Source organism: Galeopterus variegatus, unplaced genomic scaffold (assembly GCF_000696425.1).
Source record: "Galeopterus variegatus unplaced genomic scaffold, G_variegatus-3.0.2 Scaffold12257, whole genome shotgun sequence".
NCBI classification, from domain to species: Eukaryota; Metazoa; Chordata; class Mammalia; order Dermoptera; family Cynocephalidae; genus Galeopterus; species Galeopterus variegatus.
In genome coordinates this window covers 6,731-34,463 of record NW_007738368.1, presented here as the reverse complement: position 1 = coordinate 34,463, position 27,733 = coordinate 6,731, and the positions used below count along the sequence as shown (strand labels likewise).

General features: G+C 49.6%; 2 protein-coding genes across 2 annotated transcripts; both read right to left on the bottom strand.

Annotated features, from left to right (window-relative positions):
• Positions 1-4,337: 4,337 nt before the first annotated feature.
• RSG1 (REM2 and RAB-like small GTPase 1) lies at positions 4,338-8,934 on the bottom strand. Its single transcript, XM_008595064.1, has 6 exons — positions 8,882-8,934; positions 8,454-8,602; positions 6,364-6,516; positions 5,620-5,744; positions 5,139-5,275; positions 4,338-4,974 (listed from the first exon to the last, which is right to left on the bottom strand). The coding sequence occupies exons 2-6, from the start codon at positions 8,563-8,565 to the stop codon at positions 4,725-4,727; spliced, it is 777 nt and encodes a 258-aa protein (XP_008593286.1). The 5' UTR covers positions 8,566-8,602; positions 8,882-8,934; the 3' UTR covers positions 4,338-4,724.
• Positions 8,935-19,970: 11,036 nt separating this feature from the next.
• On the bottom strand, positions 19,971-25,635 carry FBXO42 (F-box protein 42). Its single transcript, XM_008595063.1, has 5 exons — positions 25,531-25,635; positions 23,738-23,834; positions 23,229-23,285; positions 22,394-22,510; positions 19,971-21,868 (listed from the first exon to the last, which is right to left on the bottom strand). Exons 1-5 carry the CDS (start codon positions 25,602-25,604, stop codon positions 20,753-20,755), a joined length of 1,461 nt encoding a protein of 486 aa, XP_008593285.1. The 5' UTR covers positions 25,605-25,635; the 3' UTR covers positions 19,971-20,752.
• Between the last annotated feature and the right edge of the window lie 2,098 nt (positions 25,636-27,733).

The following is a 27,733-nucleotide window of genomic DNA, read 5'->3' as shown; positions in this document are numbered from 1 at the left end:
CGCCCGCTGCAGGGGTCGCAGCTTCCCCTCCGCACCAGCACGAGGTCTGCCCCACCCTGTCCCACTTCCATCCTGGGTGGGTGCGGAGCGGGGTCTGGATTTATCAGTCCCGCTAATGCCAAAGTTAAAGGGAAACCGCGCTATAGCAAGAGGGATTGGGGTTAGTTCGAAGGAGGAAGAAATGGACAAGAGATGCTGCGGGACTGCTCGGGGAGCGAAGAGGAAATTTCAGGAAGGGACCGTGGCCTGGCTACTCTGGCCGCCCGGGTGAGGTGGGGCAAGAGTCCCGTCTCATCGACTTTGGTTTTCCCGTCGCGGAAAAAGTAGTCCCTGGAGTCCGGGCCATAAATGCTGCCGCGGGACGCGCAGATAGGGTTGCCGTCCGGGTCCTTGTCCCTGGCGCATCGCCATCCTAGGCGCAACAAGCGCAGGGGTGAGGGTGAAGGGGTCGGGGCGCGGTCGCGGGTGCCTGGAGCTTCTCAACAGGCTCAGCCGGGCCGCCCCTCCCGCCGCCCCCCAGCTCGCCCACCACCGGCTAAATATAAAGTGTAACAATCCAGGCGCTGTCTGCGCCATCTGTGACCCTTCCTTCTCTCCACCCGCTCTCAGCCCAAGAACCGCCACCACTACTGTAATAAAGGACGGTGATAATAGTCAACATTTATTGGGCCCTTAACTTGGTGCCTGGCACGGTGCTAAACATTTGACAGGCATTTACTTCTCACAACTCAAAGAAATCGTGCTATGTTTTTTGCATTTACAGATGTGTCCACCGTGCACACGAAAGGTCACTCTTCTCCTTCACCTTCCTGCTGGACCACCCGCTAAGTAAGCCTCAGACCCTCCCCACTTGCTCCCAGGATCCACCCTTTCTTTCTAGAATAGAGTTGAACTCCAACTCCCCCTTTCCTCTCCCCCCACCGCAACTATCCCAGCCTCTGGGCCTGAGGTCACAGAGAGGGACAGGGAGGGACCTCCACCTCCCCACCCCCCAGCCTGGCCCTCTGGGGATTTGCCTCCACACACTTCCAAAGTGTCTTGGACCCTGAGCCTCCATCTGGACATGCACGGTCCCTCCCGCCCCCGCCCCGTCAGGTCCTGGCATGTGGGGATCATGGCTGGCACCAGCCTGCCCAGAGAGTAAGATCAGGAAGCCCTATCCCCACCCTGGACCCACCCAAGGCCCCCGTGGCCCCTCCCAGCAGCCCCTGCAGGTCTGGCTCCTGCATCTGCTTCGTCGCTTCGTCGTCCTGGGGGGCATACCGTCCCTGGGGTCCTCCCTCTCAGCCACAAGGCCAGGCTCTGCTGGCAGCAAGCAGGGGCTTCACTGTCAGCTCAGTGTGGCCTGGGAAGGGTGTGGGGGGGATGAGAGGGGGGATAAAAAGGGAAGGAGACGGGGAGGGAGGCGCCAGCACGGGATTTCCCCTCCTACAGGCAGCCCCAGGCTTCCAGTAGGAAAAAGAGGGAGGAGCCTCCTTCCAGTAGGAGCCTGTGAGGGGCTGGACCCAGAAAACAGCATTAGGAAATGAGGGGAAGGACAGTTCAAGGGAGGCGGATGCAGAGGGCGAAGAGCATCAGGGCTGCTTCCTGGCTCTGCAACCTTGGGCAAATGCCTGTCCTTCTCTGGGCCTCAGTCTCCCCATCTGTTGTGAAGGGGCTTGGGGCTCTCAGAGAGGCCAGTGTGTAGAGGGAGAGGAGGGGGCTGGGAAGTGCTGGCTCCGGGACAAACAGCAGCAGGGCTGGGCCTGGCAGCACGTACACACCGTCACTCCTGCCCTGGGAGAACAGCGTCCCTCCTTCCAACAGCTCCCTCCAGGGCCTCCAAGTGCAGAGGCTCCAGGGCCCCAAAAAGCTAACCTGGCTATCCCTTTCCCAGTTGTCCCCTCTAAGTCAGGGTCACCCCTAAATCAGCCTGGGGGCATAATCACTACCCCTCCCTCCAAGGACTCAGGGCCCAAGAAGGGGAGAGTGAGTCAAAGTGGTATTTGCCTTTGAGAAGCTGTTGTGAGGCTTAACCAAATGGTGGAATTTCTGGCACCAAAATGGGAAGAAGGTGACTTCCTAACTTCTGGTGGCTTTTTGTCACTCCGCAGAAGTGGCCTGTGTCTTTGAGGGCTTGAGAAAGAAGCTTTATCTGGAGCCTAGACGCCCTCTCTGGACAACATGCGGAGGACTTGCTACCTAATTTGTGGTGTTCGGTGCAAAATGAAAATGCGGGTCCTTGTTCGAACATTATTAAGAATTTCAAGGGCCGGCCCGGTGGTGCACTCGGTAGAGTGCGGCGCTCCCACCGAGGGTTCGGATCCCATATAGAAACCAGTCCGCTCACTGGTTGAGCGTGGTTCGGGCGCGACACCAAGGGTTGCAATCCCGTTGCCGGTCACGAAAAAAAGACAAAAAGAAAAAGAAAAAAAAAAAAGAATTTCAAGATGTCAACAGCAGAGCATTCAACCAGGCATGGGCCCTTCTGAGTGCAAGGGCCCCGTGTGACCGTACAGGTTGCAGGTCCCTGAAGTCGACCTGAATGTGTGCCCACGTGTACACACTCTGTCTTCTCACCCACCCTCCACAGGGCCTGCCAGGGACCGCCCAGGAAGCACAGCCTTCAGCTATCAGAAGAATCATGGCTCTGCAGTGACCTCGTCCCTCCCTGCGCCAGTTCTGCACTTTGGTGGAGGACCCTGGGGGGGTGGTCTACTAAATACTAAAGTAGCACAGGGGCGGGTTCTGGAGGAGCTGAGAAAGAACCCTGGGAGGGGGGTGGCAGGGCTCTGAGCCCCCACCCCACTGCTCTCCCCGCTTTGTTCTTACCAGGGAGACACGTGGAGGGAGTTGTTAACCCCTGGGGTGAAGGTGGGTAAGGGGTCAATTTTCTGCCCACAGCAGTGCTAAGCAGGAGAAATCCAGTCTGCCTTATAGTGGGGAGGGTCTGGGTTACTCCTCCAGAACAGCCTACTGACTTGTGGCCGAGCTAATGCTGAAGAAGGATGGGGATGTCTCCTTTCTGGGACAGTGTTTAGCCCAGATATAACTGGCTGGGACGTGGGGGTAGCTGGAAGTTCCCAGTCAGGCCCAGGGGCTGCCTTCCCCGGGTCCTGTCCCCACACTTCGCTGCTTCCTGGGTGAGGTAGTCTTCCAGAGCTAAGGATGGAGGGGAAGTGGCTGGATGGGGGCTGCTGGGAGCAGAGCTGAGGGCTGAGGGTTACCATGGGAAAGACTGCAAGTTCTGAGGCTCAGGGATCCTGCCTGGAGACATTCCTCCTTGGGGTACAGGACAAATTCAGGATCTGAGCTCTGAACCCGAGTTGGGGGTAAGGAAGTGCTGAAATCAGTCTTTGGAAGGGCTGACAAACCCACGAGGCAGTGGTCAGGGTGAACAGACTGTCAGCATGCATGGGGACGTGAGCAGTGTGCTCAGGCGTGTGGGCGTCACTGGTGTACCTGTGTGAGCCAGGATGGGTGAGTATGGGCAATGGAAATGAGGGTGAGCCTCCCATGTGCGCCAGGAGGCTGGAGTGAGGGAGCATTCTAGTACAAGTGCTGGTGTTTGTGAGCATATGATTGTGCATGTGCGTGTGAGCTGTACAGAGCTGCCAGGGCTGCCTTCGCAAGAGGCGGCTCTGAGGGTCAGTGACCTTGGGGGTCACTATACTTGGGCGCCCTTGGCCCTTCCAGCTGGATCAGACTCAGGCCAGGCCTCAGTCCAGGGATCCATCTATGGGGATGGGCAGGGTATCTTCAGGGGTAAGAGTGGAAAGGCCCCCTCCCCATTCCTTCCCCTCACCCCACTTGAGCCTATATTCACCAGTATCTCTGGCTGAGGGGGCAGGAGTGAGACACAGGCTCACCTTCCTGCTCCTGTCCTTGCTGGCCTCCCTCAGGGCAGGGCTGTCTGTCACCATCTCACACCCTTGCCCCCACCCTGTGTGGTCTTGGACCTGTTCAGTGCTGCTTTCTGATTTCTCAGGCTGGCAGGGCCCCTTTCCTAAGCCTGGCCTGACAGTTACATGATCAAGAAAGGCACTGCAGGGTGAAGGACTTGCCTCCTGGGCACACGCCTGGACTACATCTCCCAGCCTCCCCTGCCACTGTGTGGTCATGTGACTGGGTGCTGGCCAGTGGAGTGGGGGCTGAAACGAGCCATCCCACCCCAGGCCTGGTCCTCAGAAACCTCCTGGGTGATCTTCCACTCTCATTCATTCAACTGGATGTTGATGCCACAGGGCAAATTGGGAAGATCTCAGGGCCTGGGTCTCTGAATGAGCACATGGAGCAGAGCCCCACACCCGCCCTTGCCTCCTCCTGAAGTAAGACCCGAGCAAGAAAAAACACTTCTGTGGAGTTAAGCCACTGAGATTTCAGGGTTTATCTGTTACAGCAGATGGTGTTACCTCAACTAGAACTTCTTGACTGAACTTGTTTGAGGTCCAGGGCCCTGCTGAGGTGCCCTCTCTGCCCAGTCACACTCCATGGGTGCTGCTGAAAGGGAAAGGGCAGTGGGAGGCTGAGGGAGTGTTAGCCGTGTGCCTCCACCTCACTGCCACGGATTCTGTAAGGGAAGCATTGCTGGGCAGGGGCTTTCTCAGGCCTTGTCCTCCCTGACTGGGTCTCTCTGGCCTGTCCTTAGGATGGGATCAATATTTCTGCCCAGACTTAGGCCCTTGGTACTGCCCTCTGTCCTGGGTCACCCAAGGGTTGGGACCCACTCCTGATGCCAACACTACTCAGCCGGGGGCGTTCTCTTGGGGACTGGGAAGCAGGCCAGCGGCCACCTGGTCCTGGTACCACAGATGCTCAGCGAGGCCATTGAGCACGTGGGCAATGTCAGCCAGCCCAGCCCGCCCATCCAGCATGCGCCCGTCAGCCAGCCGCCGCCCTGGCACACTCTTCACCCGCAGCAGGGGCAGCTCCCAGGCCTGTCGGAAGGCTGTGAGATCACGCTCAGGCACATCTGTGTGCATGTACTGGTCAAATCTGGAGGAAGGTCAAGGAGCCTGGGCGGGCACATCTGCACACCACCCCATCAGATCCGGCCTTTTCCCTCTTCCCCGGAGCCCCACACTCAGGGTCTGGGGTAGGCTCTGCTGCACCTTTTAAGAAAAAGCCCATGGCAGTCCCAGGGGCCACCCAAAGGATACTTGGAGCCAATGACCATCTTGACAACACTAGGGGCCTCGCCTGCAACACGGGCCAGCTGTCCAGGGAGGTCTTCAAAGGAGGCACGGTCAGTGAAGGAGAAAAGGAAGAGGAAGGCGTCTGCGTTCTCCTTGCAAGCCTGGGGATGGAGAGGCACGTGACCACATAACCGCGGGACCACAGGATCAGAACCCTCCTATCAGCTGCAGAGCCCTGAGAAGAATCAGTAACCATCCCTCCTTTCACAGATTGGGAAACTGAGGCCCAGATCAGGAGTGGCTGGTCCTAGGGCAGAGCTCAGGCTGGGACACAGTTCCCAGTGCCAGCTCAGAGCTCTACCAACCAGTGCAGTGCCCTTAATCATTCATGCCCAACTTGGGCTCCTGCAGACAAGATGGGCTTGGCTCAGACATCTGTGCTCAGAAGCTCTCCTCAGACAACCAGTCCCTCCTGGAGCCCACCCAGGCCCATCTGCCTGCTCACCGGCAGCATATGATCAAACTTCTTGAGTGCAGACTCCCCGCAGTCCCAGAACTCAAAGCGGAACATGACAACACGGTCGCTGGCCTGCAGCTTGGCCGGCCAAAATACCACAGTGGTCTGGATACCTGGGGAGGGCAGGTGTCAGCCATTCAGCATGGGAGAGGCAGAGGTGTAGAGGGGTAGGGGGCTAGAAATGGGAAGAAGAGATACATCCCTACCCCGGTGGGTCCCCAGTCTGATGGGGAAGGCACAGTCCCTGACCTGGGAGAATTCTCAGTCTGATCGGGGGGAAAGAGACCTGCCCTGGAGGAGCCGCCTGTACACCAGGAAGATACAGCCCTAGCCATGACAAAGCAGTGTCCCTCTTATGTACAAGGAGACCCAAAGGTCCTGCGACACTGGGGAATGTTGCAACATGATGGGCCAATCGGCACCCAGTAGAAAGAAACAAGAGAGGAAAATTAGCATTTGTTGAGCGCCTACTTTGTGCCAGCCTGATGTTAGGCATGTTACCACCACTGTCTCTAGTAGCAACCCCACAACAACCCCGTGGGGCTGGTACTATTATCCCCTTGGGACAGAGGATCCCCAGTGGAGGCTCAGGAAGGGAAATCGACTTTCCCAGGTCATAGAATAAGTGGCGTAGCTGGGTATCAACCCCAGCTTGTGTGGTCCAGGCCAGGTTTTTGCTTCTGCCCCTGGGAAGGCCTCCCAGGATGGGCAAAGGGTTGGGGCCCCACTCACCGGTGGTCTCATGGTGCACCACGGGCACCTCCAGGCCAGCCAGCTTGGCCACCAGTGCCGTCTTGCCCACACCACTCTTCCCAGACACGAAGATCTTGTAGCTGGCAGTGTCAATGACCACAGACGGGGGCAGTACTGGGCGCTCAAGCAGCCCTGGGGCAAGGAGGGAGCCAGGAGAGGTCAGGGGGTCAATCTCACACTTGCCCCATCAGACCTTGGGTTGGACAATCTCATCTCTAAGGGATTTCTTCAGGGCTAACCAACCATCCATGGTTCTCAATATTCATCCTAATTTTAGAGAGGCCTGGGACACAGTCCACTGATATTTATTTATCAGGTGCTCTTGATCTTTCTTGCAGGGCCTGGATGGCATTCACACTTAGGTGGGTATGCACAACTATTAACAAAACCCCCCAAATATCTGCTGGAAAGTAAAATATTACAAAAACACAAAGTCACCACTACCATTCCTTGAAGTTATAGCTGCTTAATACCGGCTGTGGCATAGATAATGTGGTTGGTGGGCACTATGTAATTCCCAGAAAATCAGCTCTACCTTCACTCAACTCTATTCCACTCAACACAACCGAAGACACAATAAGTACAATAACAGCCAACCCTCGGTGAGCACCTGCTGCATGCCAGACTATGCTCAGTGCGCTACATATACGCTCCTTATTCATTTCCCCAGCAACTCTATGGGGCAAATGCATGATTACTTCTGTTTCACAGAAGAAGGAACCTCAGGCTAAAGTTCACACAGCCAGGCAGTGGTGGTGGAGCCTGAGTCGAGCCTGGGTCTGGGTCACCCCAAGCCAGTGTTCCTAGCCACCATGGGATGTAGAGAGACAATGGCCATAATACAGGGTCATACTTTGAATCTATCTGAATTTCTTAAAAAAAAAAAAAAAAAGTGGATTATTCACAAACTTTGGTGCCTTAGCTATCATTAATAACAAATAACTGAAGCCCAACCCTCACATGTGTGAGAGATGCCGACGAGAAGTTCGTAAGATTGCAAAACAGCCTCTCATACTCAGTGTCCTGATTGGAAACCCAAAACTGTGGATCTAAAATCTGAGACTGTAGTTCTGAAATCCTTTGTTATAGTTTTTGTTACAGTGTGGTCCATGGACTAGTAGCATTGGCCTCCCCTGGGAGCTTGATAGAAACGCAGACTCTCAGCTGCCCCAGACCCACTGGACAAGAACGTGCATTTTAACAGGACCCCGGATGAGAGGCTCTGCCAGATCACTGGTGCTTTGTGAGCTGGGCCATGGTCCACTCCAAATAACACCCAATTATTTTTTTGAGTTTGATGCATGAGATGGTTTTTATTGATACTATTATCACCTGTTCTAGATTTCCAACATATAAGAGCATGGTTTTCCACAATTCCTTCTTTCATGGAGAAATATAAACAAAAGTATTCTCAGTTACTACAAATAAACCCCACAAAGTCAATGTATCAAGATCTTTATAGATGTTTTTAATTTAAAACTTGCAAAAAGCAGTAAAAATTATGACACATCTATAGGCTAAGGATCCCAAAGTTCTAAGTTGTGGGCTACGCTCTCACTCTCTGGTCTTAAGCCTTCTCACTTTGTCTCTCCTGGTCAGAGCTGGACTCTTGCTCTGCTGGCCTGTCAGCCATGCCCTGCTTGGGTGAGATGGCTTCATCCTGGGGAATACCAGTGTCTTATCCTTCAGATAGCAACATAGGGAAGAGGCTTGTCTCTACTTACTGGTGTGTGACCTTAGACAAATATGCAAAATGTGCTGTTGAGAGGTTGAATGGGAGTCCATTGTGTAAAGTACCCAGCAGTGGGCCTGGTACCCAGTGAGAGCTCATTCAGCACCATCTCTCGTGACAGTGGTTGCTGGCAGGGTTTTGGCTGTTTCCATGTTCCTGGCTCTGATGATGGAATTAGCTCTAAGGAGATTTGGAGGAGGGGGCCCCGAGGATAGGCTTCCAGGAGGGCCTTCACTGCCCTGCTTCTCTGCCCTCCCCCCAGGGTGCAACGGATGACACTGTTCTCCCCAGGGAATGACAAGGGACAGGCTGGGGGGTGGGGGTGGGGGGGACTTACCGAATACCCGCCGGCGGTTTTTGCGCAGGATGCAGGCCAGGTACTCCTTGCCCTCAGCGCTCTCATGCCAGTCTGGGACAATCACCGAACCGGGCGCGGGAGGTCTGGCCATGGCTGAGCACCCGACGGGATAGGGAGGTGGCAGAATGCTGAGAACAGGGGGTGGGGAGAGGCGTGACTGTCAGGCCGGACCTGTGATCCTTCTTAACCCACCTCTGACTCTCCCATGGAGCTGTGCCTCCCCACCCGGAACATACAACTCTATAGCGCCCTCTCCTTTGCATTGCTCCCCGGAGACGGTCATCCCATTACTGCCCTGGAAGGGAATTTCCACAGCCCCTCTCCCCCTTGTCACTTCCAGGGGGTCACACAGCTCTGCTTCGCCTCTGCCTCCTCGGTCCCGACTCCCGGGGCTACCCAGCCCTCACCGTCACCAGTCCCCGCGGGCGAATGGGCCAGGGTGGAGACGGTCCCTTTAACAGCCGGCCCCGCGCTCCCGCCCCCGAGCCCGCCGTTCTGCTTCCGCCCGACCTGCGTGCGGCTTCGGCGCGCGCCGCAAGGGTAGGCGACGGTGCCCGAGGCGCATGTGCGGAGGCCGTTGCCAAGGAGACGTCGGGGGCGGGGCTTGGCTGCCGGGCCCCGAGCAGTGTTTGTCCGTCTTACGACGTCTGCCTCTAACACTGCGTTGTGACACTAGGACGCGGCCGCTGGTCCTCTTCTCCTGCACTACTCCGTCCGAACCCCAGTCCTTCCTCCAAAACTTGGTCAAATTCCCCCTTCTCCAGGAGCCTTCCGTGCCTCTCTGCGCCTGTTTCCCCTTCTATAAAGTGGACGTAAAATGCTATTACCTCGTAGGGTTCTTTACAGCAGTGCCTGGTCCATAGCAATGCTCAACAGTTTAGTTATTATTGTTGCTATTATTAATATTATTGACCTATTAATCCTTCTGGGCAGGACCTCGAGGCGAGTTAAACACCTTCGACTTCACAGATAGGGAAGGAGCAGCTCTGAGAGGTCAAGGGACTTGTTCAAGACCTTAAAAATGAGTCAGAGGCCCCCTGGATTGTACCTTCCAGTCATTCATTTATGATTTATTCATTCATTCAACAAATAGTTACTGAGCACCTCCTATGGCCCTGCCTGTTCTAGGTGCTGGGAATACCATGCGAACAGGAAGTGCCTGCCCTCCAGGAGCTGACTTGTCAGCACCGAGACTGTGAGCTCCTCTCCACTGCTCCAACACTGGGCACCCAGCCCGTTACCCAGAAGGTGGGTGCTCAGTGAAAGCCCATTACTTGGACCAGGGTGCAGGAGGGTTATTATTGAGAGGTTGTCTAATGCATTTAATTTTTACCAGTATCTTCTCACATTGCCTTCAAGTAGGGCAAATCACTGTTTTGAAAGGAATAATGAGTTAACTTTTATTGAAGGACAGAAAGTGGGGACTTTACAGTGGTTACTTCATTTAATTCTATAAACAATCTGTGTAAATAGTATTGTTCGTCTTTTCTTTTATAGATGAAGAAACTCAGAGACACAATGCGACTTGTCTGAGGTCACACTACACAGCTAGTCAATGGGAAAACTAGCCTTGGAACCCAGTGTTACCTGATTGACTCTAAAGTACTCTGTTTTGCCAAAATGGGCTTTGTGTTTTTAAAACTTTGCCCCAGTCACTAGGAGGGCTGTTCCTAGGGACACTGAAAGCAGCCAGAGGGCCACAAACCCACAAATGGTTGAGGCCCATTATGCCTAAGGGGGGAAGGAGGGGACCACGGTGTGTAAGACAGGGTGCTTTCCCTCAGCTTGCTTACACTGCAGCTAGGCGGAAATTCAGAATGAATAACCACTCCTACAGGATTCTGCAGCTCGAATCCCTTGCCCATACTCCCAGGTCACATGATTTCCCTTCCTGCAGCTCTTACCACGTCTTTATCACAGTTATCACAGTTGTGCGGAGCTCTCTCCGTGGCCCAGCAGTGCCTTGGTGGCAGGGCTCAGATTTGAATTATCACTGGGTTTCCAGACTTCACATCCAGCCCTGCCCTGGTTTGGCTTGTGGAGGGATCAGTGAAGGTGTGAGAAAACAAAGCAACTTGGCAGAAGGAGCTTGCCAGTTAACCTGGAGGCTGGAGAAGATGTGAAGTCCTCTTGGGCACAGAGAGGTAGGCTGGTGGTCAGAGCAGCTAGTGGTCAGAGGGTTAGGGGGATCAGTCTTCATTGCCCTCAGTGAGCTTGTGGAGAGGATCTGGACAGCATCAGCCTCATCTGGGAGCCTATTCAAAACATGGATTATTGGCCTCCAACCCCCCTGACATTCTGCTCTGGGGCTGGGTGGGTCTGTGAGCCTGCACATTTAACACAAGCATTGGGAAGTTCTGAAGTTGGGGTCGGTATTAGTCGCCTTGGGCTGCCCTAAGAGAGTACCACAGACTAGGGGGCTTAAACAACAAAACTTTATTTTCTCACAGTTCTAGAGGCTGGAAGTCCAAGATCGCCAGCAGGGTTAGTTTCTGGTGAGGTCTCTCTTCCTGGCTTGCAGACAGCCACCTTCTCACTGTATCCTCACGTGGCATCTTCTCTGCTCACGTTCTCCTGGTGTCCCATTCTCTTCTTATAAGGACACCAGTCCTGTTGGATTAAGACTCTATCCTTATGATCTCATTTAACCTTAATTACTTCCTTAAAGGACCTATCTCCTTTAGGTTAGGGCTTTAACATATGGATTTGGGGGAACACAGTTCAGTCCATAACAGGGACTATAGACCTCACTTGGATAAACACTGCTGCTGGGGACAGGAAGCCAGCCAACAATTGGGGCCTAGGGGTGACATGGTCAGAATTGTCTTTCAGAAGGATGCTTGCGAACCATCTTGGTCTAGTGAGTTCCAGTCTCCTGTGCCCCTTTGACCACTAAATTATATGTCCCCCTAAGCAAGTTGCTTTTCCTTTCAGGGTCTCAGGCAAAGCAAGTGGACCATCTCCCTAAGGGCCCTGCTAGTGTAGAGCCCTCTGACTAATCCACTCATTTCTTCATGGTTCAGTCTCTCCACAAGTATTTATTGAGAACCTCTTGGATAAGGCCCCACAAGGCCTTCAGTGGAGGATTCCTCGAGGCAGGGACACAGTCACCAGCCTGAAGGAGTGGATGGGAGGTCCAGGTGGGCAGGCACACACAAGCCTGAGCTGGAGTGAAGGTGAATGAGAATGAGGCACGGAGAGCCCCGCCTGAAGATCCTGGGGGTGGAGGCAGGGGCAGATAAGACACCAAGCTTAAAACCCTGTAATGGCTTCCCATGGCATCTAGAGTAACATCCACCCCCTGTCCCTCATCTTGGCCTGGCACAGATATTTGACAAATACCCCCCTCATCCACTCAAGCCTGAAATGCTTGCTCTGCCTCCTGGTCCTTCTACCAGGCTCACCCCCTTCACGCCATTCTCCAAGCTGTAGCCACAGCCAGTCAGGGCAAAGGCACCGACCTTGTTGCCAAGCTCAATGGCCAATTCTCAGTCCTCAGTTCACCTGAAAGTGAGATGACTCCTAGGTGACTAGATACATGGTGCCCCTAACTGGGAGGGAATGCACAGGAGGAAGAGCAGGCCAGAGGGGTCAGAGCAGGAGCCTCTGGGGGAGGGAGGGCTGGGCAGGGGGCTGCCTGAGGAGGACACACAGCTGATGTTGATGTGTAAAGCATAGGAGAATGGCCTGGGCAGAGTTGAGTGCTATCAGCAGCAGATGGACCAACCCTGAAGCAATGGGTGTAGATAGATGAGATCACCCCAGATATAGGTGGACAGAGAGCAGAGGCCTGGATGCCACCCATGCAATACCAGCCACAAGTTTAGGCCCAGGAGAAGCAGAGGAAGGTGAAAGAGGCTGAGATAAAGTAGCCAGAGTCTAAGGCAGAGCAGACCTGGCGGAGTTGGGGCCTCTGGTGCCAATGGGGCAAGTCTCCAGCAAGGGGGTATTGATGGAGTAAATAATGTCCAGTGTCAGGCGAGCTAAAGACTGAGAGGTGGCTGCTCTCAGTGTCCTTGACCTGGGTAGCATCATGTGTCACTCTCTTGCTTAAAACCCTCTAATGACTTCCCACTGCACCCACAATGACATCCATCCCCCTCCCTCACCATGGCTCACAAGGCCCACCTGCCCACTCTCCCCTCACTCACATCCTTCAGCTGCACTGGCTTGTCTTCTCTTCCTTGAACTTGTCAGACTCACACCTGCCTCAGGGCCTTTGTTCTGGCTGTTCCTCCACATGGCTGTTCCTCTCCCCCCACATGTCCCCCTTGTTGGCTTCTTTACATTCAGGTCTCAGCTGAAATGTCGCCTCTTCAGAAATGCCTTCTCTGATGAGCCCAACCCTGTCACACTTTGTCACGCTCCATTTTTTATTTTCTTCATAGTATCATCACCCTCTGGAATGATCTTGCGCAGTTGTTTACACATCTGTCCCTCTCCCCGACCCCCAATGCTAAGATGCAAACTCCACAGGGCGGGGGCAATGCGTGGCAGATGGTAGGGACTGTGTATCTGCTGAGCGCAGAAATGAGTGCTGGCCAGATACGGCTTCCTCCCCCCCCCGACCTGATCATCCCCTAGAGGCTGAGGTTTTCCCCCTATACATTTCTCGATTACTTGATGATGTCCTCTCCTCATTGTTACTGCCTGGGTCTGGACCCCCGTTCTTGGGCCCTGCCTCTTGTCTTACCTTTCTCCAGTCCATTCTCTAGTTCTGCTGTCCCCTCCAGTCACAGTGACTTTCTGAAGGTTCTGGAAGGGCCAGCTACTATGCCTCAGACCTCTGTGCCTTGGCACAGGCTGCCCCCTCTACTGGAACCTTTCCTCACTCCTCTGGCTTTTGCCATAATCCCTCTCATCTGGGTTCCCAGGCACTATCTGACTTCTTTCCTTCTAATTGGAGTGAGTACAGATTTTTACCATCACAGACTCAGGTGTGCAAGAAACAGCATTTCCCCTGACTCATTTTAATCTGTCTCTGAGCTTCTATTCTGATGCAGACAGTATTTAATTCAGTATTTCCTGATAAACCTAACTTCAGCATTTCTCATTCTCTACAGTTTCAACACTCAGTCTCTTCAACGTTGTTTATCTGCCCTTCCTCCAGCCTTGGGGCTCATGTTCAGTGTCAGGTGGGTCTTACCCAAATGCCAGGGAAGCACGGCTGGGGAGGGGGCATCACTCTTTGGATGCCATCTCCGGTGGGCCTTCTGCTCCAGAGAGAACTCTCTTCCATACCTCTGCCACGGCCTCATCTGTGCTGGTCTCTATTGCAAGTGTTCTCTCCTCCCACCGCGGATTCTGGTCTTGGGCTTCTTTCTCTGCTCTATCTGAAGGGATGACCTCTGGTCATCAGATCCACACAGGTCACTCTACGTTGTTCTCAGGCCCGACCACTGGCTGCCCTGGGCATACTGGGCCTCCCACAGCCCTTTTGCATCCTAACTGGAACATGAGAAATGTGTCTTTCCTGTCTGAGGCTTGTAGGCCTATCAACATCCTGCATTGCTGCCTGCCAGAGGTGAGGCCCAGATCTTGTCCATCTGGGATCCCCCAGAAAGGCCCTATCCTCATCTGTCCCTGCCACAGTGTAGCAATATGAGGCCAAGTGCTATGGCCTGAATGTCTCCCAAAATTTATGCACTGAAACTTAATCACCAGTGTGATAATATTAAGAGGTGGGTCTTTTAGGAGGTGATTAGGTCGCGACAGCAGAGCCCTCATGAATGGGATTAGCATGACCACTGGCTGCCCTGGGCATACTGGGCCTCCCACAGCCCTTTTGCATCCTAACTGGAACATGAGAAATCTGTCTTTCCTGTCTGAGGCTTGTAGGCCTATCAACATCCTGCATTGCTGCCTGCCAGAGGTGAGGCCCAGATCTTGTCCATCTGGGATCCCCCAGAAAGGCCCTATCCTCATCTGTCCCTGCCACAGTGTAGCAATATGAGGCCAAGTGCTATGGCCTGAATGTCTCCCAAAATTTATGCACTGAAACTTAATCACCAGTGTGATAATATTAAGAGGTGGGTCTTTTAGGAGGTGATTAGGTCGCGACAGCAGAGCCCTCATGAATGGGATTAGCAAGCTTATAAAAAGGCTTGAGGGGGCAAGTTTGCCCCTCCTGTCTCTTCCACCATGTTGAGGACACAGAGTTCATGATGGAGCAGCCACAAGATGCCATCTCAGAAGCAGAAACTAGGCCCTCACCAGACATCAAACCTGCTGGCACCTTTCTAGCCTTCAGAACTGTAAGAAATAAATTTCTGTTGTTTATAAATTACAGTCTACGGTATTTTGTTATAGCAGCATAAATGGACTAAACCACCAACATAAGAAGGCTAACTTCTTAGCTCTCTGGCTTCCCGAACAATTGTCCTGCCCCTGGCGGGCTGTGTTGGTTGCAGATGATTCTACTGACTCCATCTCCTTCGTAGCTTTTTTTGTATATCTGTGTCTTTTGACCTTAGAAGCTCAGAATTTGTCATATTCCTTCAGCCAATTTGACATCACTCTTGTTTCTGATTAGGCTGTGAGCTCCTCCGGGAATGGGCCTCTTTTGAGTCATTTGTGTGTCCCATGCAGCAGGAGTCAGTAGATGCTGAGAATCAATGATTCCCCAGGTCAGTTCCAGGCTTCCCTGGCCTGGTAAAGCCCACATCCTGGGCCAACAGCTTCTTCCTTCCTCCCAGGCTTCTGCTGGTAAGGCAGCCCTCCTCTTCCCTGTGGCGGGTAGACAGACAGGCTCCTTGGTGGGGGAATAATACGCTGTGCTAAGACTTTTAGGCATTTACTTGAGACGTTAGCTTGGCTTTGTGCATGCTGACAGGGTCTGGGCCCAGAGCCCAGCCCTGTGGAGAAGACACAGACTTTCCCACAGCCGGGGGCTGTGGCAGAGAAGGCAGGCAGGCCACACCGGGGATAGTGCTTGGAAGCAAGACAGAGTCCAGGGAAGGGGTGCCACCCAGACTTTACTGCCAGAGGGAGGGGAGAGATGGGCAAGTCCACTCAGTTTCCTTCTCAAGACTGCTTCTGATGGATCACCAGGACTGAAAGCCTTTCACAGGGTGCCCCCAGGTGGCCTTTTGGGGAACCACACCCATTTGGCTATTCACCTAAATTGCTGACTGAGGCTGGTGTCATCATTGCCATTTTACTAATAAAATTGAGGATCAAAGAGGTGAGATGACTTGCCCCAGCTCAAAGTGACAGAGCCAGCTTTTGAACCTAGGTCTGTCCTGGTCCAAAGCCCATGCCCATGTCTTTATCATGGTGCCTCTAAGTCCTTTCTTGAGTCCACAGAAGAGCAAGTGAGTCCCTTGGTCCCCCATTCATGATCTGATGCATAAATCAGCTGTCATCCCCTCCCATGCAAGCGATCAGCCTTTGTTCGAACACTTCCAGCAATGGTGAAATAACCACTTCACAAAGCATCCACAAGAATGCTGGGCTGGGCATTTTGTCAATGGTAGTATTGGAGGAAGAGGGAGTAGCAATGGCCATTGATAGCAGAAGGCAGACCATAGCGGGGGATGCTCTTCTCTGCTTGGGGGAGGTAAAAAGGCACAGAGAAGCAAGGATAAGCCCCAGTCATGTGTGGCAGCACTCTGCACTGGCCAGCATGCTGGGTTTTGAGGCAATGCCTCCTGTCCTGCCTTGACCCGAGGGTGCTCAAAGCCCACCACTTCCAGGGAACTTTGTCAGGCTCCCTGGAGGAAGGGTGATGTGAGGCAAAGCCTCGGGCTGAGGAGCTGGCTCAGGGTAATGGTATGGGTCAGTGATTCCTGCACTGCCTTCTCTTCCCTGGCTAGGTCCTGTATTCTGCATCCAAATGTGCACAGGCCTCTGGCCCTTTAGCATCCAGGAAAAACAAAAACCCTGGCTGGGGAGTGCTGTGCTGGGCCTGCAGGGGAAGGCAGCGGCCATCAGCTTAGGATGTGCCAGGCACTGTACTAGCATTCTTCATACACAACTTCAGTTAATCTTCATGATCTTATATGGTAGAAGCAACTGCATTTATAGATCAAGAAACTTGTATTCAAGGTTAAGCAGTAAGTTCGGGAGGCAGGATTAAACCACAGGCCTCTGGGGCTTTGGGCCTGTGTTCCCAACCAGTATTTGCTATGTTGCTTCAAGACCCTGGGGCCCTGTGTTCTCATTCTTTGCTGAGGAGGCCAGTGATGGCACAGATGTTGTGCTGGCACCTGGGTCTCTACTCCAAGCTCATCATCTCTCTTGGGTCTCCACTGCAGGACGCTACTGAGGCTCTAAAACAAGTCCTTCAAGCATGATAGAGAGGGCTGCTTTATTATTAAATGGTCCCTGGGAAAGGGCAACTCTCCTCCTCTCCCCACAAACACAGTCCTCCCAAAGAAGGAACACTTTACAACTTCCTCACTTCTAACTTCAATCTCCAACCTCAACTGCTTTCCACTATAGCAAGTTTTTATTTATTTATTTATAACTAATAAAACAGTTCAGACGATTCTGTCCATTTTGTTTTATTTGTTAAATTGCTAAAAAGTATCAGGGGAAAACAAAAATTGAAACCGACAGAGATTTAAATATCAATGAAATCCATTCCCATTCCTACACTGTTATGTGCCTAAAATGACAATCTCAGGGTAAGCCAGTTGGCACCCCTGAGTTGTATGGGAAACATCACTCAAGCACCAGCTTCGCCAGGGCACAATGAGTGTGCACTGACGTGAACCCTGGTTGGTGGGAGAGGAGCGGAGCGAGTAGAGTACACGGGAGCCAATACCTAAGGTTCACTCTCATTTGACAATGAACGTGGCGAGAGGGAGCCACTTACTGGTGACCATGCAGAACACACCTTCTGTGGTTCATGGGGAGCCTGCACAGGACACAGGCCTCAAGGTTCAGCTTCCTTGCCCCTGGGTGTGTTCAGATCCTCCCCACTGACTTGTGCACTGGTAAGAGACCACAGATAATGCAAAGCAGAGCACATTACCATGCCAGGATCACCACAAGGACAAGGACAGACAGACAAACCAACCAGGAATATCACTTTTAAGGGGAGGGAAAAAAGCAAAGCAGAAGGACACCCAGGAAGACAAAGTGAAAGAGAAACATCCCTTTGCTCTCCATTGGCTGGTGGTTTTCTGTCCTCCATAGTCAAGACTTCTTAAATTGGTTTTCTTTCTTCCTCCTCCTCTTCTTTTCTTTATTTTAAAGAGTTCCAACACAGTTCCTAGGATAGTTCATGGTTTCAGCTCTTACTATAAAACTCAAACATTAAATCAAATCAATCCACAGAGGGCTGGGAGGAGAGTAAGCCCAATATTGCCTTAAAATGAATTTTAAGCTTGTTTTGACAACTAATTTGTGCTCCCAAAATGTGGGGGTAGGGTGGGGTAGTAGAGCCCACTACCCAAGTGAGGAAGAAGGGTGGAAATATGAACGAAAAAACAGAACCCTCTCTGCTGAGTAACCTGCAAAATGAGAGAACAGGAAGCTCTGTCCAAGAGGTCAGGAAGAGATTCTTACGAGGTCAACAATGTGGCCGGTGATGTCAATATGACATGTGGATTCTCAAAGGCACACTTGCAGGAATGGAAGGGTTAAAGCTTCAAGTAGAAACAAAATGTATTTTAAATACTTAAATAGTGATAAATATTTGCTTTAGGTGCTCCTGAGGGTTTAAAAAAAAATCTAGTCTCCTTTTTCTCAGTGAATTTTAAGACAAAACTGGTATCACATCAAAAACAGAGTTGTGGTTAATCCAATCTGACTGGAGCATCCACAGTGCTGTGGAAGTGCTCACCTCAGTTGAGACACCTGAAATTTCACCCCACATGTGGCTTCCCCAGGGCCTGAGGAGACAATCACCTTGACTGTGTTGAGTTGCTTTCCCAAGGCACATGCCCACAATGCTCAGGAGCCACCAAGGCCAACACCACTGGATGCAGATGAGATTTTTCTTAAAGAGCTGTAAATGGACAGTCTGGTTCTGAGCAGTGTGGGCATTACTCGGATGCCATAGAGTTCAGAGGAACTGAAATGCTTTCCAAGAGAATCAACAACTGTGTTGCCTGCCTACTTGGGGAAAGTAAAAGGAATCAACAGGTTAACAACTGGCTTAGGAAGGCCATAGTACAAAGGGAAAGATTACAAAGTTGAGATTTTGAACTTTCAGGCTTCCAAAATACTTATATTTAAATAAAAACTGAGTTTGGAGGCACTGTCCATGCACAACTGCAATGTCATAAAAACGGTTCAGCAACAGCAATAATGCCTAAGTTGCTAATCTTCTGGTCTAGTTTTCCCTTGTAAATAAGAACCCCACATGATCGAACAGTCTTTGCCAAGGAAGAACTGCTCCAGAGTCCGAAAAACAAAGTGTAGAGCTTTGAGCAGCTGGATACCAAAGTAAGCAGGCACATGGTTGTTTCCTCATCTAAGGAACATGTAGATCAGTTTCTGGAATACATACCCTTCCCCGTGAGCTGGCCCATTCCTGGGCTTGGCACAAGGGGGCTTTCTCACCAAGACCACACCATAAAAGCTAATGGCTAGGGGAAAGGGTTCGGCATGATGTAACAGGAGAAGACACTTATTGGACAGACTGCTCAGTGCTGGCTGAAAGCCAGGACCCAGGGCCAGCTGCAGCAGGCCTGTGCCTGGGAAACACTAAAAAGAAAAAGGAGAGGGTATGGAAACACAATGTTTTGAAATTTAAATCCTACAGGCAAAATAAAAACCCTCTTTCCACTGATAAGAAAGCACAAAAAAATCCACATTTTAAATCGTGCCATTTGAAATAAACTTACTTTGACATCTCCTATGTCCAAGGCCATGGTTTAGAGACTAGTAACTTATAACTTGCTGTACTGATCAAAGAAATGCTCTACTTGGTTACGCCTTATCTCAGAAATGAAGTGAAACTAAAAACCCAAGTGCTGTTTGGGTGACACATGATTAAGATAAGCACAAAGGATGGAGTTGCTTCCAAGGTCAGCCATGCATCACCAAGGTCAAATACATGATACTCAACCCAATCACCTGTCAATAGCCACACAGAAGAATATATGTCAAAACAAGGGACAAAGCCATTTCTGGAAGGGACAGTTATTGGGGTTCCCTTCCAGCATCAATTTCCACATTCTACAGATATGGATGGGTGTACCCAATGTGCTTTGGAAGAAAGAGAAGCTCATGGGTGGGGAGGGGGGGGACCAGTATCTTTTGATACTTCAAAGATTTCTCACAATACTGGCATCTTAGAATACCAGGGAAAGGGTTCCAGTAATATTTCTAAAGAACATCTGATTTCTCTTGGCATCTGAGCTTTGTAAAAGAAACAGAAAGTGAGAAAGGTTTTAGGGCTTAAAAAATCTACATATGCAAAAAAAGAGAAAAGAAAATAAAAGAAAAAAGCAGCCTATAAATGGAGAAGGCAGTTTCCGAGGACCAAATTCCAAGGTAAGAAAAAGGAGAACGGATAACCGTTTTTGGCAACTTGCAACCAAATACAATTGTCAGAAAATTCTATAATCAGACACCAAAATGTTTTCTGAGACACACATGGGGTACTCAAAAGATCAATGGACACACTAGGTGAATGGATGTGGGCTGCATACACATTATTTCATGATGATCCTGGCACACAAATGTGGAACAAAATCCCTTGATGGGTAACTTTCCTTAGTCATAAAGGGCAGAAGGGGTCAGGCAGAGGGCATTTCTGCACAGCTGTCACAGGTCCTCTGTGGTTTTAAGAGAAGGGGAAGAAGAGTTTTCCATAAGTTACTTTTACCCGGCCAGCACCTGAAGCACATGAGTCTAAAAATCTCTACCTCTTCATCTTATAGATGCCCTTTTGTTTTCTAACTCTGAGAAGGCCACATAAAGATTTACAGGGGGCTCTTCAGTTTCTTTTGGAAAGTTACTGATATTAGTTAGTCTGTTGCCTAACTTCTTGGTCTAGTTACCAGCAAAGTAGAAAAAGGCAGCACAGCCTCTGCTAAAACACAGCAACAACTTTATCTGAACCAGGACGGAGATCTCTCCCTTTTTGTAAACAGAGTTGGCTATATAATATATATATATATATATATATATTTTTTTTTTTTTATATATATAATTTTTTTCTTAATGGAGACTTGATCCCAGCCTGGAGTGAGTTAGGTTGGGAACTGGTATTTCGGTTTATGGGAGCAATTTTGTTTTTTTCCCAATTCTCAGTCCAAATGCTCGCACACTGGAAAATTCCAAATTAAAAGCCAAAGAAAGGGAAAGGGGTTTAGAACACATTATCTCTTTGCTCGCACAAAGTACAAGGCATTTGTTTTTGGATAGTACTTCACATTCTGTTTCTTGTCCATGAGTCCTCCAAATATAATGAGTTCACCCCTGCCTTGTACCACTGTATGCAGGCTGGTTTCAGGAGGTCCAACCACAGAACTGCTATTAAATACTTTCCATTTGACCCGCCCCTTCTCCTTGGTGTCTTTAATGTCCAGCACGTACATCTGCATGGGCTTGCAGTTCATACTCTGGTACAGGGGTTTGCCAACATTTAGGGACTGGGGAGGGTGGTGGCCTAGTCGGCGGGCAATGGGAGGTAAGGAATGTCCATCTCCTTGGGCAGGCCCTGGGCGGGGGATGGGCACTGTTTCTCCACTGCTCAGGCTCTGGCTCCCAGGGGAGCCTGGAGAAGACCCAAGAGGAGGACTTAGTGCTGCAGAAGCTGAGGGGCCTTTGGATGATATTGCTTTGATGGCTTCCAGACTCCGACGCAGGGCACCAGGGGAGACGGCCCCTGCAAGAGCACTGGCCACGTGTGGTGGGGTATGTACACCATTCGTCTGTTCAGGAGGGTGTCTCAAACTTCCTCCAACTGTCCTGTTGTCCACGCCATCCATATGATTGCTACTAGAAGCAGGTTTCAGATCCCAATTCACATCTATTGATCCTAATCTCAGATCTTTCTGATCTGGTAGTGAACCTCGTCGGGGGGCCAAAGAAAGTCCCATTTTTAGGTCATATCCTTCAGCAGCAGATGGAGTGCTCGGAGATATGGCCTGTACAGGGCTGTCCAAGGAAGAGCCACCGACAGCTGCTGCTCCTGGTGATAAACTCCCACCATTGAGGATTGGAGAGCCATCTCCTCTGGCTGGGGAAAGGCTCCCTTCCCGGGAACCTGAGGGAGTTTGCCTTTGAGCCCTGGGCCTCAGTGTTCCCCAGCGGCCGTTAACACAAGGAGCTTCATCCATACTCCTTACTGGAGACTGAGAGCGGTACTCTCGGGTTTCAGGAACCAGGGCTGGAGGAGTGGCACTAATAGGTGATGGGCGAGAGTTCAAACTGGGGCTGAGTGGGGCTCTCCCACTAGGAGCCTGGCTGAAGACTACCACGCACTGTCCCACCTGGAAGACAAAGGACCTGCGCTCACAGACTGTTCCACAAATCTGATCATTCATTCAACTATCGAACATTTTATCCTGAGCATCCGGAATGTGCTAGGTATTTTGTAGGTACCTGAGATACAGAAATGAATATGACATAATCTGCCCTCTAGGCTAGAAGGAGAGACAAACAGGGGAACAACTGTTGCTTTAGTGTGACATGTGTTATCATCAGGGTTATGTCTATAGAATAGGGGTAGAGCGGAGGGAGAAATCTGTTTTTGTTTGAGGGTCTCCAAGGAAAGTTTGATAGTCAAAGGGATGCTTAAAGCTGGGACTTAAAGGATAGTGGGACCCACATAAGTTTTCCCATTTAGTGGCTCATACATGTGAGAAATGCCAAACGAGCTACGGTCAATGTCTACCTCTTTTGTGACACCATGGTGTTTTCTACTTCTGTACAAATTTCCTTTGAAATACAACAAATTAATTTGGTTTTCCAATTTAGAATCTCTCTTCCTGCTGGCCTGTCAGTTCCCTGCTTACCCGGCAAGCTGGATGGCACCACAGTTCAGGGGCCCCATGGTCTTCATGTTCTACCTTGAGTGGCTGCCAGGCCCAGGGACCTGAGTGCATGTGCAACAACCAAGCGTCTTTGAACAGCTGTAAGAGAAGGACCAACAACACCACTCAGATGTGATATGTGTTAGAAAACGCACACACACAGAGCTGCCGTCTCGAAGCTGGGCTGTCTGGTCTAGAACGCGTACGGGCTCTTCAGAAAGAACAGCAAAACCCTTAGTTATATTTATTTAGTTGTACATGCATTCATATATATTACCACTGTCCTGGTGCATGGAATCATGCTTGAGACCCATGAATCAACTGTAAGTGGTTCTGGATCTTGCTCATGGTTTTATATGTGCATGTACTGGGGGGCAGGGGAGAGGGTAAATGATACATATCCATAACTTTCTGAATCTGCATCCTTAAATAAATTCCATGTGGATTTTAGCAGTTATCAACCTGCTTTTATCTCCCACTGCCCCTTCCCCTTTGAAAAAACGACAGCAGCAAAAAACCTTATAGCCTAAAGAGGAAGTGGGAATAAAAAGAATATGGATATAGGGCTGGCTGGCTAGCCCAGTTGGTTAGAGTGCAGTGCTGATAACACCAAGGGTTCGGATCCCTGTACCGGCCACCCACACACACACACACAAAAAGCATCTTCCAAATCCAAAAGAGAGTGGGAAAAAATGCCAGAAAATACGAGGGCTATATACCCAGGGTGTAAAAGGCATTCCTTAAATGAAATTCAGGGGAAGCAGGTTTTGAACACTCAGCAGAAGGTGCACGGGAATGCCACACAAGCAATACTCACAGCATTGGGACCGCCACACCCTCCAAGGATTAAGATAGTTGCATCATCTATGACAATCTGGGGAGGGGAAGAAATTTAAAATAAACTTACAAAGACGTAGGTATCTGAAAACAGCCTACCCAGCTTGCAAATGAGAGTGTTCTAGTTATCATAAGCTCTCCATTCTCCCAAAACCATGTCAATTCTGAACCCTGTGATCATGATGATCTATCCAAATGGATACATTCTTTATTGATCAAATATAAACATGAGAGTGTCAACCACATAAAATGTAGGTTCTCTTGAGAAACGAAACAGCAAAGTAAATGCTTTGGGAAGAGGCATAATATAAAGCCACTATAAATAATATGACCCATTAGAAGGTGAAAAATAAATACTAGCAAAAAAGAACCATAAATTGTCTTTGGCTTCACACACACTGGCATCTTACCTGACTCCCTCCTACCTCTCCCGTCCTAACTGAAAGATGCTACAGTGTTTTCTGAATAGTTATTTTAATTCCTGAGCACCTGAGATTGGCCACCTCGAGGATGAGGACTGGGACCGGAGATGTTTGGCTTGGACCACGCCCACTGCTCAAGGTCAAGGACCCAGACATCATTGCTCCTGTGAGATAAGGACAGAAGGATGAGAGAGCTCTCAGGGTCCACAACGGTGGTTGGGAAGTTCTACTTGCCTGCACCCACCTGGTGAACGTGTACCATTTTCACTTTTACACACACTGTTTGGTCTGGAGGAGGCTTCAAATATAGCCTACTCTGAGTTCAGGGGCTTCACAACCAGAAGGACTGTTGAATCCCAGCTCCGCAGCCTAAACAAGTCATTTAATTTTCTCTATCTCTGGTTTCCTTATCTATAAATGGAAATACTGCTAGTACTCTAAAGAGCTGGTGTAAATGAAGTTACCTTTATAAAGATGTTTAGCAAAGTGCCATGCTCATAGTTAGCACATAAACTATATTTTTCTTCCCCTACTTTCCCTAGTAGTCATCGAGACCTCCAAACCTTTGCTCTTTCCACTGACCCATAAGGCCACATTTGAGTCATGCCTGTATTAGCAAAGTGCCATGCTCATAGTTAGCACATAAACTATATTTTTCTTCCCCTACTTTCCCTAGTAGTCATCTTGAGACCTCCAAACCTTTGCTCTTTCCACTGACCCATAAGGCCACATTTGAGTCATGCCTGTAGTCACACACTAGTACTTAAAGTAAAAGTTAATTGGTAATAGCAGGAAATACCTACTGGTCAAGCTATAGTCTTTCAAAAGCAAAAATCACAGGGAAGAGAAAAAATGATTCAAAAAAGAAGAAAAAAAGATTCACATCATTGTCCAGGGCTTAAAAGCTTTATTGATTCTGGCTAGAAAAAGTAATTTCACAATGGCTAATGAAAGCTGCTTTTATCAAGGACAATTCAGAATCTCCAACTCTCAAGGGACCAGCATGGCAAGGACAGACTCCTGGATGGCAGTCTCTATTTTATGGACACCTCTCTAAAGTCATTTATTCACACACAGGAATACAGGACTAATAGCTCCAATACCTTAAATCCTAAACCTGCTCGACTGGAGGAAAGCTCCTATGGTCTCTCTTCACAACTGTTTTAAAATATGTAGAGTACTCTAAGAGAGGACAGGGTTGCATCTGGAATGGTTTTATTTCTGAAAGCTCATCAATCCCCATTTTAGAGCACAAGGGAAATGACTACTACTGCTGCTACTGCCGAATCAGATAAACAGTAATACAGAAGGATTGCTTTGGCTCTTGATTCTGGCCTCAGCTGGCCAGTTATAGCCAGAGGTAGAGAGGACAGTGGGTGGGGAGAACCGCCTCACAGAAGTGTGACACAGTTTTCTTGTTCTTATCCACTCCCCCAACCCATCCCATTTGAAGAGTCCACAATTTCAACCAGTCCTGTCAATCTACTTCTCCTTCTCTAAAGCCCAAAAGGACACGAGCTGGGTAGAGCAAGTAAAGGCACTCTGCTTCTTGGAAGGTGGCCTTCTGGAGGCACGGTACGGCAGACAAGGTAGAGGCTCCATCAGAATTTGATCCCACTGAACAGAACTGCATATCAAATAAAAAGAGATTCTACGTAACCGTGCTTTTATGGAGCAAGTTTTTCAACTTATTGGTAGGTAACTAGGGAACCCAAGAACAAAATGCTAGAGTGAGATAACTAATTGGATTAATTAGAACCCTGCTCTGTAATATTGACCCTGACTTACTCACTTTTCTGACCTGTTATTCTCAGGAATAGTTACCTTCAGGTTAATATAAAGCAAACCAAATATACTTACATTTGCCGGGATCCTAAAGAACCTCCAAAGACAATCATTTTATCATCTATCACGCAGGAGGAATGGCCAGCCATGGGAGGTGGCCCATGGGTTGTCACAATGCAGTTCCACCTAATGTAAAATGACAGGAGGAAGCAAAGAAGTCAACTGATCTTACACGTTAAAGGTGAAAAACAGTAAGTTGGCATCCATTTAAAAAGTCAATCCTATCACCTTCAGTTAGGAGAATAAATGGAAAATGACATAAAGTATTTATGCCTTTCCTACAAACTTGCTTAAAGTTATATTCACTTTCAAGTTCTCAATGTGGATGGTTTGGAGGTAGACAGATGAGATGATGACAAGGGACAAGATCGTGGTTTCTTGGCTGCTTCAGGCTGGTTTGCTGAAGGAGCATCACCTGCCACTTCTCTATACGGTAATGATCAGTCGCAGCTGCCAAGAACCACATGCTAAGTATTTCACTGCAAAGAACAGGGGGTTTTCTGTCACTTAAAAAAGACACAGGCCTGGCTGGTTAGCTCAGTTGGTTAGAGCACGGCCTTGTTAACACCAAGGTCAGGGGTTCAGTTCCCTGTACTGGCCACCTGCCAAAAAACAAACAAAAGACATGTTTGAAAAACAAATGGGAGTCAGTCTTGGTGACATAGCAGGGAGAAAGAAATCATCTGGATCCTGTGGAATTAGTAGCCAAAGCTGAAGAGCTCCCTGTTCTTCAACTGGCTCATTCATTCTTGGAAGAGGAATAAATCTCTTCTATTTTTTCTCTTTGGGAAAAGGGTTCTTAATTGAGGGTTCTAAGGGGGTCCTATAAACCCTCTGAAACTGTAGACAAAAAATCTGTGTATATGTACTTCCTCCCACACACCCCTGGAAAAGTATCCATAGTTTTTCATCAAATTCTCACAGGGATTCTTGACACAAAAAAGATCAAGAATCCACTGATTTAAAACCTTTTTTTTTCAGGGCTGGCCCATGGCTCACTTGGGAGAGTGTGGTGCTGATAACACCAAGGCAATGGGTTCGGATCCCTATATAGGGATGGCCGGTTAGCTCACTGGCTGAGCGTGGTGCTGACAACACCAAGTCAAGGGATAAGATCCCCTTACTGGTCATCTTTAAAAAAAATAAAAATAAAACCTTTTTTTTCCAGATTTAAAAGAGCTTATCTTTGTGGCTTACCAATTTTTAGAGGGTGAGTACGTCCGCTCACTGGTTGAGCATGGTGAGGGCATGACACCGAGGGTTGCAATCCCGTTACTGGTCACGAAAAAAGACAAAAAGGAAAAAAAAAAAAAAGAACAGACACATATACAGACAGGATCTGACCATGGAAATGAGTCTTCTTTAGGGACAGTTCTCATATCAATCAGCGGTGCTGAGACATTGGTGGAGATATTCCATGAGTTAGTTCTCTCTACCCTCATATCCCACAGGAATTGTGACTAAGGGAATTACTCATGACCTGCTATCCTTCATACAGTCTTGTTGCTTCTAGTTAAAAACTCTTGCCTCCCTAAGGGGAAGCCTCCTAGCCTGACTAAAAAGCCTAACTAGTATAATGATATAGTTAAAACAATACTGTCACTCCAAAATAATTTAATTTGTGAAATACCAAACAAAGCTTGTTAGGGACAAGTTCTTGCCCCTAACTTGGAAATCATAAGTACTGTGAAAGTTGGAAAAAAAGAAAATATATAAGAGACTTCTGCAGAATGGTAACTTAAACCTTCAAGACTAAAATGTGGATTTGGATTTGAGACACTGGAAATCCTGGCTTTTATTTATTTATTTATTTATTTTTTCCTTTTTGTCGTGTCCGGCAACGGATCGCAACCCTCAGTGTCGCGCCCGTACCGGACCGGGACCGGCAACGGGATCGTAACCCTCGGTGTTGCGCCCGCACCTCGCTCAGCCAGTGAGTGGGAACCGGTCTGTATGTGGGATCCGAACCCTCGGCAGGAGCGCCACCACGCTCCCAAGCAGCGCACTGTAGCAGTGTGCCACCGGGCCGGCCCCGAAATCCTGGCTTTTAAAATCAAGCATATAAGTAAAGCAGCAGACCAAGGTCCCCCAAAACAGCTATACATGGAAACAAGCAAAAATACAATTTTAGTGTAAATTGGGCAATCTGTATCAAAATTTTAAAATTGTACACACTGTGAGTCAGTGATTCCATTTCTAGGGATTAATCTAATGAGAT